The 13,619-nt window shown below is 47.2% G+C and overlaps 1 protein-coding gene across 2 annotated transcripts in view; it reads right to left on the bottom strand.

Moving 5' to 3' along the window:
* The window catches only part of MED15 (mediator complex subunit 15), a 723,364-nt gene that overhangs the window by 450,493 nt on the left and 259,252 nt on the right, over positions 1-13,619 (bottom strand). For both annotated transcript variants that reach the window (XM_085634093.1, XM_085634094.1), the window contains exon 7: positions 11,542-11,862. In XM_085634093.1, coding sequence (XP_085490219.1) covers positions 11,542-11,862 — 321 coding nt within the window. The remainder of the gene's footprint in view (positions 1-11,541; positions 11,863-13,619) is intronic.

Genomic DNA, 13,619 nt, shown 5'->3' with positions numbered 1-13,619 from the left:
GCATTTTTTAAAGGGTGTCCTGTCCATCAGCCGCTTCCGGAACCGGTCCGAGTTGATTTCGATGTCGATGGAATGAAGATTGAAGAGTTAAATCGATTGCTGGAAGTTTTCTGCTGGAGCGGAAAAAGTTCATCCGAACCCAATGGCGGAAAAAAACAATCTGACGATGGAGTGGATGCCCATGCGCACTGTTGTCCAGGGGAGGAGTCACCAACCTCGTGACCAAAGGCTTCTTCCGAAGACGACAACAACCTGCAATCATCCGAGCCCAACACCAGATGGCGATCTTATCCTCAGTGTGTGATCTGCAGCTCATATGCCTCGAACACTAGATTTAGGGGCGTTACAGGTAGGTAAAAGGCAGGGACCAATGTGTCCCTGCCCTGGGGTGGGTACACCCCCTATCCTGCCACTCTCCTGTGGGAGGGGGGCAGTAGCCTAGTCCTGACTGGGCAGGGCTTCCCATCTTCAAGATGGCGAGAGCCTGGAGATGTGCTTCACCTCGCCTCCCCCACCCGAGGGGTGGGGTTGGCAGAGGCTGGCACATCCTCTGTCCTTACTTGGGGTTTCTGGCTAGTCTTCCCGCCAGAGTGGGGGTCAGAACCGGTGGGGGCCAGTTGCTGAGTACAGCAATTGGCCTGGAGAAGCTCACAAAGGCGGCATGCCTTTGAAGCTTCCCCCTGCCCATCCTGGGAGAGGAGACCTAGCACCTCGCCCAGGATGTGCATTGTTGCAGGCCCAGGAGAGCGGTGGCTCTCCACCCAGGGGTCCAGCAACATGTCTGCTGTGTGGCAGCCTAGGCAGCCTCTCAGACCAGACGTGAATTGTAGGTTAGGTTTCAGGGGGCATCTCTAAGATGCCCTCTGTAGTGCTTTGTACATTGAATCCCACACAGGCATCAGTGCGGGTTTAATGTGCTGAGAAGTTTGATACCAAACTTCAGTCTTCAGTGTTGCCATTATGGTGCTATGGAGTTTGTGTTTGACTAGCTCTCAGCACCATATACTCTTAAATTGCAGCACTGCACTTACAGGGCGCAGGAATGGACCTGGGTACTGTAGGGGCACAGGGCTCATGCTCCTGTGCCCACACCACTGGCATGGGACCACCCAGCTAAAGGGGTGGCTGATGTATGCCAGGGCAGTGTAGGTTGTGGGCATGGCACACAGGGATGGGTGCCATGTCGACTCTTTGTTTTGTCTTGTACCCAGACACTCAGCCTGCAAGGGCAGTGTGTTTGTGTTAGGGTACAGGGCCTCTAAGGGTGGCACAATAAGTGCTGCAGCCCTTAGAGGCCTTCCCTGGTCACAAGGCCCTGGGTACCTAGGGGCTGACATGTGGCCAGGGTTTGCCACTTTGGGTTTAGGTAAGGAACATAGGCCCTGGGCACCTGATTGGCAGGAGTCCAGGGCACACTCAGTCAAAGTACATTCAACAATTCAGCAAAAAGTGGGGGCATACCATTCAAGAAAGATGGCACTTTCTCACAGGGTGTGAATGTTTTGATTTGTTTTGCATTCCGTCCATCGATTGCGTGTCTTTTGCATCTTTCCCATCGGTAACAGCCTGAGAGAGTATGACCAGGGCCTCCTTCTGGACCGTTGGTAGCACCTGTGCAACCATGTCCCACAGAGTGTGGGAATAACAGCCCAAAAGGCATGCAGTGTTCACAGACTGCAATTCCAGACTGGCGGAAGAAAACCTAAACTTCTACAAAGAGTCCAGTCTCTTGGATCACCTATCCAGGGAAGCGGCAAAGAATGTGCCACGATTTACATGGGATGTCACGTCTTGGACCACCAAGCTCGCCAGGGTAGGGTGTTTGGTGAGGAAGTCTGAGTCCAGTACGGCGGGGCGGTGGCAGCTGGAGATTTACCTATTCACAAGAGCCCCTGTGTTGGGTTTGGACCAAATCCCCAAACGAACGTCAGTGAGGATCTCATTGAACTGGAGTAGCGGTTCTGAGGGGGAGACTCCCGGTTGCAGCACCTCCATCAGGACGTTAGCCTTGACTGCCACTGAGGGCAACTGAAGGTCAAGGACCTCAACGCCCCCTACGCAACAGAACTGCGTAAGGGGCTCCCTCCTCCTTAGCCCCGGTTGGGGGAGAAAGCATAGCAGCATATGGACAGGTATCAGTCCACAGGATTCACCCAGTTCCTCACACCAGACCATGTTAGGGCGGTCTTCATATGGCTAGCATTCCTCAGGGTCGAGCAATCCTTCCCATTCCTTCCAGAGTCCTAAGGGGATAGGGATCAGGCGAAGCCCCTCTGGCTCCATATCGTATTCAGGGTTCAGAAAGGGGATGGTGGCTGGCATTAGGACCAGGATAGTGGAAGGTACAGTTGGTACGACTGGTGCCGGACCGGAACCAGGAACGGATCCTTTAGGCACATGTATTGGATTGAGAATATTAAAGAAGAACCTATATACATCACTGAAGACTCAAGAACCTTCCTTTTTATACATGATTGATTACTCGTGTTGCTGCTTTTTCTTTAGATTTTTGGATCCTTGGGGACAGACTGGAGCTGGGGCCTAAGCAGCTGGCACAGAACCAGCTTGGGCCCCTGCTGATCCCTCGGGCCTGAAGGCGCGCCGGTGCGGTCGGACCGCCCAAATATGAGGTGCATGGCCTCAGAAAACATTCAGAGGGGCGGGGGGGGCAGTCCAGCTCCCGGAAAGTCTATGAGGTCTAGAGTTGGCCCAGCCGCAGGCTCTACCACATGAATGAATGAGGATGCTCCCTCGTTTTGTTGGCCGATGGACTAGGAGAAGTCAGACTTCTTCAACTTGTTCTTCTTAGGACAGGACTTACCAGAGTGTCCTGACGATTTGGAGTGTGATGAGGATCTCGGACTCCGCAACCGCTCCAGGGACTTCTCCTCGACTTGAGGGATCGCTCCGCAAGGCCTTGGAATTCATGGCATGGCAGTCGGAGCACAACTTTGGGTCGTGGTCGCACTCGAGGCATCACAGGCACACAAGATGCGGGTCCACCATCGAAATAGTTTGATGACAGGCACCATAGGGCTTGAAGTCTGCTTCCTTGGAGGACTTCCCTGCCACACCAGGAGGTAAATACCTCAAAAGTCGTCGACAACATGGAAAAAATACAGTTAAAAAGTGACTGACCGGGTAGCTTGTCTCCAGATCAGCGCTGGTTGGCATGGGGGGAGGGGGGTTGTACGTCAGCACGCCTGGGTGGTGCCTATATAGGTGCTGTAGACATCACTTACGGTGCAGACAACACACGTGGAGCTGATTGACGCCACTTGCAGGCGCTCAGGGGTACTGCTCACGAAAAATCTGCCTGGAGAAATTCTACGGTAAGGAATCTGTGGCTAGAAATCTATCAGATAACTGTGGATAATTGCCCTAGCAAAGAGGTGGTGTGGAAACGTCAGTCATGTCACCGGTTGGGTTGTACAACCCCCCAGCAGAGGCAGTGCGGTCCAGAACAAGCAAGAGGAAGTGAGGCCCTTGGGATGAATGACTGGATGCTGGTGGCAGGGCAACAGTGGCAGAAGCCTTCCAGTTCCCCAGTTGGTCTCAGCTCTGGCAAGTGGAGTTGAGAATCCACTAAAGACCAGTGTCCTCTGATCTCCACCTCTCCCAGATGCCCTCCCCAAACCAGAAGTGATGCATTTGTCAACACTGAGATCTAGATGGAGAAGGGAGAGTGATCTGTCACTGACTCATTGCGGTTTGTCAGCCACCACTGCAGGTCTTATGCAGTTCCCTCCAATATCTGGACCAGGTCGAAGAGAGTTCCCCAATATTGTGACCACTGAGACTTCAGGTTCCCCTGCAGAGCCTGCATATGCCAGTGGACATGCTTTACCAGCACGATGCAGGAGGGCATGAGGCCCAGCAATTTCAGAGTCAGTCTAACCGATATCCAGGATAGATGCCGAAACATTGTTTTAGAAACAATACAAAATATCTGAAAGAAAAATATTCATACTCAACACATGAGTGAACAAATGATTGTACATATACTCAACATATAAACAAAAAGTGACTATATATGAGCTATCTCATAAGAACATCCTAGTTCATTCAAAATATTTCCATATACGTTCAAATCTTTTCATTGAGCGAATAGTTCTAGTTTTAACTAATGCTCGTTCTCTTTCATAAATATCTTTCATGAGAATCAGCCATTGAAATAAGGTAGGGGAATTAGGCATAATCCACTCTCTCGCTATACAAAGACGGGCCACAACTGTTATGCTCACACACTGCAAATGCAGTGTGTGAGCATAAAGGTACAAAACTTCTAAGGGTGGCTCAATAAGTGCTGCAGCCCTTAGGGGCCTTCACTGGTCACAGTGCCCAGGGTACCAGTGGTACCATTTGCCAGGGGCCTACCTGTGGCCAGGAATGCCAATTGGGTTTAGGCTTAAATGCAGTTTTAGGGAAGGAACATAGGCTCTGGGTACCTGATTAGCAGGAGCCCAGGGCACACTCAGTCGGCACACTCAGTCAAAGAACATCAGCAATTCAGCAATAAGTAGGGGCATACCAAGCAGAAAGAGGGCACTTTCTCACACTTGTGCATAAACTATACAGCAGTTATCTCCCACAGCGGTGGTTAACCTGTAGCTGTTGCAGTAGTCTGAGAGAGTGTCCGCAAAACTGCCTGGCCCACTCTAGCTTGTTGTGTTGCTAACACATCCACTGAGTAATGCTTTGTGAATGTGTGAAGAGTAGACCATGTTGCAGCCCTGCATATGTCGTCTATAGGTATATTCCCCAGGAATGCCATAGAAGCCCCCAGTTTACATGTAGAGTGTGCTCTAGGGGGAATTGGGAATGTTCTTTTAGCCTTCGCATAGCATATTTGAATACACTTAACAATCCACCTTGCAATACCTGATTTTGATATGGCATTGCCCTTGTGTGGTGGAGCAAAGGCTACAAAAAGTTGATTAGTGTTACAGAAAGGTTTTGTCCTTTCAATGTAATACAGCAGTGCTCGTTTGACATCTAGTGTGTGTAGAGCACGTTCTGCCACTGAATCTGGTTGAGGGAAGAAAACAGGTAACTCAATCGATTGATTAATGTGAAAGGCAGAAACAACCTTAGGAAGGAATTTAGGGTTGGTTCGAAGAACCACTTTGTTTTGGTGCATTTGCAAAAAAGGTTCTTCTATGGTTAATGAATGGATCTCACTGACTCTTCAGAATGATGTGATAGCAACTAGAACAGCTAGTTTCATGTAAGAAATTGTAGTTTACATCTGTGCAATGGTTCAAAGGGTGGACCCATTAGTCTAGTGAGAACAATATTGAGATTCCACACTGGGGCAGGTGGGCGTCTCGGTGGAGTAACTCTTTTGAGCCCCTCCATAAATTCCTTAATGACAGGTACTCGAAAAAGAGACAAATGTTGCCTATTTTGGATGTATCCAGCTATCGCAGAAAGATGTAAGCTTATAGAAGTGCATGCTACGTTGGAACGTTGTAGATGTAACAAATAGCATATAATGTTTTGTACTGAACAATCAAGCGGGTTGATGTGATTGTTATTACAGTAAATCATAAACCACTTCCACTTGGCTGCATCGCCGGCTCTTGTGGTAGGACGCCTAGCCTCTTTGATAATGTTAATACAGTGTGGCGGTAGATTTAGATAGCCAAACTCTAGGACTTCAGGTGCCAGATCGCTACATTGAGCTGGCTGGGATCTATATGTCTTATCTCGCCATGGCTCTGGGTGAGGAGATTGGGTGAAAGACTTTGTTTTAATGAGGAACTACTGAGAGTTCCAATAGGGTTGTGAACCATGGTTGACGTGCCCATGTGGGAGAAACCAGGATTAGCGTCAGGGACGTTTGCTTGAGTTTCTGAACCACTCATGGAATGAGTGGCAGAGGCGGAAAAGCATAAGCAAATATCCCTGACCAATTCATCCATAGTGCATTGCCTTTGGACAATGGGTGTGGATACCTGGACGCGAAGTTTGGGTATTTTGCGTTTAAATGCGTGGCGAATAGGTCTACGTTTGGAAAGCCCCACATTTGGAAGAATGGGAGGAGGACTTGAGGATGTAGTTCACCATTCGTGGATCTGTTGTGTTTGTCGACTTAACAGATCTGCCATTTGATTGTCTGCTCCTGGGAGGTGTTCTGCCAGGAGATAGATTTTGTGATGAATGGCCCATCTCCAGATTTCCTGTGCTAGCTGGGACAGTTGGAGAGAGTGCGTCCCCCTTGTTTTTGAATGTAGTACATGTTGTCTGCACAAATTAGTACGGTTTTGCGTACTAACTGAACTTGAAACGCTTTGACAGCAAGAAAGACTGCTAGGAGCTCTAGGTGACTGATGTGAAGCGGTTTCTGTTGGGGGCTCCACATGCCTTGAATTGTGTGGTTTTGGAGATGTGCCCCCCAACCTGTTAGTGATGCGTCTGTGGTTAACGCCGTCTGTGGTACCGGGTCGCTGAAGGGTCGCCCCTTTAACAGGTTTTGTGTTTTCCACCACTGCAGAGAGCGATGGGTAAGGCCGTCTACCAACACTAGATCTGATAACTGACCCAGAGTCTGGCTCCACTGACGTGCTAAGCATTCCTGGAGAGAACGCATTTGAAGTCTTGCGTAGGGTACTATGAGAATGCAAGACGCCATCATTCCTAGTAGTTGCATGAACACTCAAGCTGGTAGGGAGTGTTGAGGCTGAAACTGAGACAGTACGTTCTGAAACGTTCGGAGTCTGGCTGGAGTTGGATATGCTAGAGCTTTGTGTGGGTCTATGGTAGCTCCTAGATAGTCTTGACACACTGAAGGATGGAGATGGGATTTGGCCTGGTTTATTGTGAACCCTAGTTGGTGAAGGAGTTGCAAAGTTTTTTCTGTATGTCGCAGGCAACTGTTGTATGAACTGACCTTTATAAGCCAGTCGTCCAAGTAGGGGGAAGACGTGAAACGGTTGTCTTCTTAGGTGGGATGCGACTACTGCCAAACATTTTGTGAAAACCCTTGGAGCAGTTGTGACTCCGACGGGTAGGACCTTGAATTGATAATGTTGGCCTGCTACCACAAACTGGAGGTATTTGCGGTGGGCAGGATCTATTGGTATGTGGAAATAAGCGTCTTTTCGATCCAGAGTGGAACGAGAGTCACCTTGTTGAAGGAGAGGAAGCACTTGCTGGAGTGTTACCATGCGAAAATGGTCCGATTGAATGTAAAGATTGGAGTTCTCTGAGGTTCAATATGGGTCTGAGAGAGCCATCCTTTTTGGGAATCAGGAAGCATAGGGAGTACACTCCTTATCATTGATATTGTAAAGGGACTGGTTCTATCGCACCTTTTTGCATCAATGAAAGAACTTCTTGCTTTAGAAGCGCAAGGTGTTCTTGTGACATGAGGTGTGACCTTGGAGAAATATTGGGTGGAGTGCTTGTAAGTTCCAGGCAATAACCAGATTGGATAATTTGTAAAACCAATTTGTCGGATATAATCGTGTTCCAAATGGGTAGAAATTGTGAGAGACGCCCCCGACAGGAGTGGAATGATCGGGGGTATGGGAAATAAGTCATGGTTTATTGTTTTTGGCAGGGGAGATGAGTGTAGAATTACCTCTGCCTCTTCCCCTGCCGTTATTTCCTCTATATCCTGCTTGAAAGTAACCTCTTGAAGAGGCAGACTGATTGTTGCCCTTGTAAGAGGAGGAGACATTGTCTTCAGAGAAGTTTTTGGAGCTGCCCCAGTAGAATGAGCGATGAAAGGAACCTCTGCCAGAAGGTGCTTGCAAGGCCCCCATGGAGTTAGCAACCTGTGTCTTTTTTTTCACCTTTTCTAAAGATGCATAAATAACTGGGTCAAAGAGATGTCGTGCATCAAACGGTTAAGGATAGAGGCTTGTACCTCAGGTTTAAACCTAGAAATCCTCAACCAAGCATGTCTGCGAAGCAGTACGCTAGTGTTTATGGCCAGAGCCACATTATCTGCCTCATCTAAGGCACATCTGATAGCGGTATTGGTTATTAATTTACCCTCTTGAATAAGGTCGCTGGCTTTGGCTTTATGCTCGTCAGGAAGGAACTCCATGAGCTTCTGGAGTTCATCATAATGAGCCCTATCATATCTTGCCAGTAATGCCTGGGCATTGGCAATGCGCCAACTATTATCCGCTTGTGATGCTATCTGTTTACCAGAAGCATCCAATAATTTGGACTCTTTATCCGGAACCGGGGCATCCCTGTGGTTTGGGAGTTAGCCCTATTACGAGCATTAAAGACGACCAAAGAGTCTAAAGGTAACTGTCACTTAATGTATACTGGTTCATTAGGTGCAGCCCGGTATTTTTTCTCTACCCTGGGAGTGATGATCCTGGCTTTGACAGGGTCTTGAAAGAGGTCATCAGTATGTTTAAACAGGGCCTTTAACATTGGTAAGGTTTGTGTAGCCCTTTGAGATGAACTAAGGGTCTCTAATATAAAATCCTCTTCTAGGCTCCCCTTATGGCTCTATTATTGAGCTCAATGTACCCGATGTTATCATCTGGAGGGGATGGTCTAGATGGATACAAATCAGGGTCATTATCAGGCTGAGGGACATTATAATGATCCCATGGATCAGGATCCTGTGGGACATGTTGTGGTGCGTAGTCATCTAAGTCATTATCATCATCTGCTGTATCTTGTGGGTCAGGTGATGTAGGGGAATGTGTAGGTGTAAGAAGAGGGTCTTAAAAGTAAAAAACACAGTTTTCTTTTTCAAAGGAATGTGGTAGTTCTCGGATACGCCCATTTTCCTCTTCTCCGGAGGTTTGGCATGTATGTGTCCAGTTTCCGGGTGGATTACGATTTTTTTGTTTTGGATCCGGAGGGATTACGGTCCGAGACTCTTTAGTCGCTGTACCTTCTTTAGAAGTTTATCTCAGGTCAGGAATTTCGGCTCCAAAGGTTTAGCTTTCCGCAACGGCGGAACGGAGACCAGAAGGTGATTCGGTTTCGACAGCGAAGGTTTAGGGTCGGGTGGGAACGGGTCGAGCCCAAACCGGAAGGCTGTTTGTACTTCGGCGCGAGCCTGCAGGCGGGGTGCTTGAAACTTTCTATTTGCCGACTTTGGCCCGGAGGCAGAGGAGGAACCGGAGCCTTTTTCTTGTAAAGGAGATGATAGGGGAACGAAGGCTCTTTACTCACGGTCCGTTTGCCGGGGTCAAGTCTTCAGCATCAGAGTCAGCGTCGGAGACGTGCTCCTCATCCAACCCGGCTTCCTGCGCTTGTGATTCTTCTTGGTCGGACTCTTTTGCGAGGAGGTGCGGCATGGGGCCGGTTTGCTGGTACATTTCGTAATGTCAAGCCAGATGATCACGGAGGTTTTTTTTCGAACGAAACGACTCACACGCGTCGTAGACTTTCTCGTCGTGTTCCGGGGATAGGCAAAGGTTGCACACCTCGTGCAAGTCCGTGCGCGGGAACTTAGCATGACACCTTGGACATAACTTGAATGGAGTCCATTCCATCAGTAGCGACCGATATGGGCGCGGGTATGTCCAACAGCCTTCCACGAATGTTCCGGCCGAAGGTTTTGTAAATTAAACGATACGCGGAGAAGGGGAAACAGTTGATTACCAATACCGTCGAGGGTAATGGATTGCGCATCTAAGGGGGACCGAAAAACGGTGCCGAACTGGAGCACAACATTTCACATCCGAACCCGATGGCGGAAAAAAACAATCTAACAATGGAGTAGAGGCCCATGCGCACTATCACCTAAGGGAGGAGCCACCTACCTTGTGACTGGAAAGACTTCTCCGAAGAAAAACAAAGTGCAAAAATCCGGAACCAACACTAGATGGCGATCTATGCACAAGTATATGATCTACAACTCATATGGCTCGAACATAAAGTTTAGACTATTTGAGGAAAACATTTTCTTGCCAAAGGCATCAATACATTTTGACTCTCTATTAGGTGAGATCAAAGGAAACTCATTTAGATAATTGTAGACACCTAAATCACAAAGCTTTCAGGCATTGGGTGTTCAGTCAAAAGGTAGGGTAGTCAGGGGCATGTCTGGGCATTCTGAACACAGGTCTGCTGACAAAACATGCTAATCAAGGCTAAGACACAATACCACAAGCGTGTTTGTATGGGTCTTGTTAACTGGTAATAGTGGCCGAGATGAAGGTGAACATGGTTGATGAATTTCAGTCAAACTGGCTTTGGTTTTAAGAATCGGCAACTGCAAATCTTGCACTTCTGTTTCTCTTCACACTACTTCAGAAAAGAAGGCACTTAGTTGCACTGGAAGACCAGCTAGTTAGTCCAGCTAGGTTTTGGGTAAGGTATCTAGCACAATGACGTTTTGCAAGTCTGAGTACAGCCATCAGTGTGGTAAGGAGTAAGATAGTCTGTTTCCTTATAATTGTCACAAGGGACATTAGGTATGCTCTTGACCACATTGGATTGGAGCCAAATACATCTTTTAGCCGTTGATAGTACAGGCGTTAAGGGAGCTGCCAAAGCTGAAGGTCTGGTCAAATAACCATTGTTGAGCCCTAGTTATTTCACAGTGCAATATTGGCCTGGTGTGGGCCTAAGTTGGTTTGAGAGGCCGCGAGTGGCATCACAGTTGGGATATGGTTCGGTTGCCAGCAGGGTTTATATCTGCACCGGCAGAGAAAGAAATAATGTGGACCCTGAGTATGTATCAGCTTCAGTACAGGACAGAAAATGGGACCAGTAGCAACAGCGAGACAGGGGATCCCACACCCACGCAAATCCAACTGGAAGCCCCTGCGGCTCTGTGGGGACCAAAGTGCGACAGATGAGTCAGTAGACTCTGGAAATATTGAAGTCTGGTCTCCTTGAAAGTTGCTATTTGCTGAAAGGTCCATGAAGATCTGGAACATTTGGGATGTGCCAGGACCAAATAAAGGACCTGAATGGATTCATGAGATACTAGACTCTTCAAGTGTCACCCCTGCAACTCCTCAGGGCAGGAGGCAGCCGAGTGCAGCTTGGCTTTCTTGCACACATGGCCCAATTTCGATTAAACAAAAGAACTTTGGATGAATGAGAGCACACTTATCACACAACTTCGATCGAAGCTCAAGCACCAAAGGAACACATTGCGTGGGTCCCAACAGACCCTGCTTCCTGCAGTCATGGAATGGCTTAAATCTTGTCTCGTTCACGGGAGATTACTTCCCTGGCACACTGGATTTGATCCACGTCAAAGGGCGAGGAAAGCAAGGAACCAACATCAGCACATAGGGGTAGTGTTTATTAGTGGCTCTTCTCCGTCACTGCCAGGGATGTTTGAAGTGACAGCAAAACCAACCGGCAAAAGGCCCGGACTACTGGCACCTGGGAATATTCTAAAGGTGAAGAATCTGAAGAAAAAAATCTCATCTATTAAAATGTAATGAATTTCACACATTTATACATGAAAGAAAATAAAAGAACCTTGTTTTCCATCACTACAATATTCAATATGAACCCTCTAATTCTAAACAACATGCCCAATAGTGTACTATAGTAAGTCTAATGGTACTAGGAAACTGTCACCACCCAAGATCGTACCTGCAAGGCTTGCTGTATCTTCATTTGTTGCTGTTGCTGCTGCTGCTGGGGAGTAAGAGGTACAGGCAATACCTGCCCTGGAATTTGACCTGGCATGCCTGGACCCTGGGGCACCATGGTTTGCCCTGTAACCTGGGATGCTAGCTGCTGCTGTTGAGGCTGTCCCACTTGTTGCTGCAACTGCTGTAAGTGCATCACTTGCTGTGATTGTTGCTGCATTGGCTGTTGGGCCTGTTGAGCCCTTATGGCCTGGGCGGCCTCCAGATGTTGCTGCTGCTGCTGTTGCAATTGAGCAATTCGTTGAAGTTGCTGGTGCTGGATCTAAAAGGCAAAGAACAAATGGGAGATTAAATAATCAAAATTTTGGTGGATGACTGTCTGCTCAAATATTTAATCAGATCACCCGTAGAGCACATGTTGATAAAATCAAACAAAATCACCTAAAATGTTACTGAGTCTGTGTGAAGTAGTCAACTTACGAGGCCAGCAAAAACAATTAAAACTAAAACAGCATATCACAAACACACACATTAGAAAACACACTGGTATTATCAGATAAAGAGCAAAAGCAGTCAAGAGTTAAAATCTAAATAGGCTTTTCAAGTGCTTTTTCTTTTCTTTAAACAATCAAGCCCATTAGTGGGAATCCACAACCTCATTTCCAGTCCGACGCCTGGGGGTAATTCTAAGGTGAGGTATCTAACTAATTGTCTCTTTCAGATTTTGGTGTATTTGTAACAATGGTTCTTCTAAGGTTAGTGTCTAAGCTCACCCACTCTCCTCAGAGACGTGATAGCCATAAGCGTCCAGTGGAGCTATCTGATTGTTATTGCAGTATATTACAAATAATTTCCACTTTGCTGCATAGCATGCTCTTGTGGTAGGACATCTAGCCTCTTTGATAATATTCATGCAGTCTGGCAGACGATTAAGGTAGCTGTAAGAAAGTGGCTCTGTATATACTGTTCCCAAATAGGTACAGTGTGCACAGAGTCCACAGTCCCCAGAGGTTTGGCAGAGGTTAAAGATAGATACAACCTTACTCTCTAAAGTGGTAGCTTGGTCGAGCAGTAAGGCAGTATCAGAGGACAGTGTAAAGCATTTGTTGTACACACTCAGTCAGCAAATGGTCTCAAAACACTCAAGAACTGAACTCTAGGCCAATGGTTTTGTATAAAAAATATATAGTTTTATTTTAGAACCAACAATAGGTATCAAAATATACTTTCTCAGAATGAGATGCTTTAGTTAAATACTTTCAATAGCCAGTAGACTTTTGAATGCAATAGGCAACACAATTCAAACACATTTATAACATTGAGCTCAATGGGAATTTCTAAGTAAATGCAATTAATTACTTTTAGGATTACTTTTCTAACCACGGGTCTGGATCCTAGATTCAGTCCTGGGACATCCCCTGTAAACAGTTGAAAGAATACGTTTTGGTTACAGGTATGATTTTTAATGAATATTATTGTATTTTAAAAGTTGACACAAACATTTTCACATAGAATCACCAATGATATCCTATGGGAGGAAATTCACTTAGCAGGTGAGTAGGGTTATCGTTACTTTTTCTTACTCAGTGTTGGATCCTGGATCCAGCACTGGTGCATCTCTTGTAAACAGTTGAAAGAAATCGTTTTTGTTATACAGGCGATTTTTAAGGAATATTTGTAAGTTTCAAAAATCGACACTTAGAAGAATTTCCAAGTGAAACCAGTCAATGTTACCCTATGGAGGAAAAGTGAGTTATCAGCTTTTGGGTAAGTACTCGACTGGCAGAGTTAAGGTTCTGGGCATAGACTCAGGGGTCTCCCAGGGTCAGGTAGTTACAGTTGTTACACCCTCAGCAGCACAGGGGCAGCCGGGTGCAGAGAGAGTTCCGCCCAATGTTATCCTATGGCGGGCAGGGGGCCTTTGGTTGGTGGCTGCTGGCAAGCAGGCCACGTGGCTGTGGGAGCTGGGCTCCTGGTCACTTACTCAGGGCAAGTGGGGAAGTAGGTAGGAGTAGAGGTTGCACTGCCAGGGGCTCTCGGGCGGCTGGGTGCAGTTGAGCCGTCGGGCACTCAATGGAT

This window comes from Triturus cristatus, chromosome 11 (genome assembly GCF_964204655.1).
Source record: "Triturus cristatus chromosome 11, aTriCri1.1, whole genome shotgun sequence".
Taxonomy (NCBI): domain Eukaryota; kingdom Metazoa; phylum Chordata; class Amphibia; order Caudata; family Salamandridae; genus Triturus; species Triturus cristatus.
Note: the sequence above shows the minus strand (reverse complement) of the source record. Positions and strands in the feature narration are given on the sequence as shown.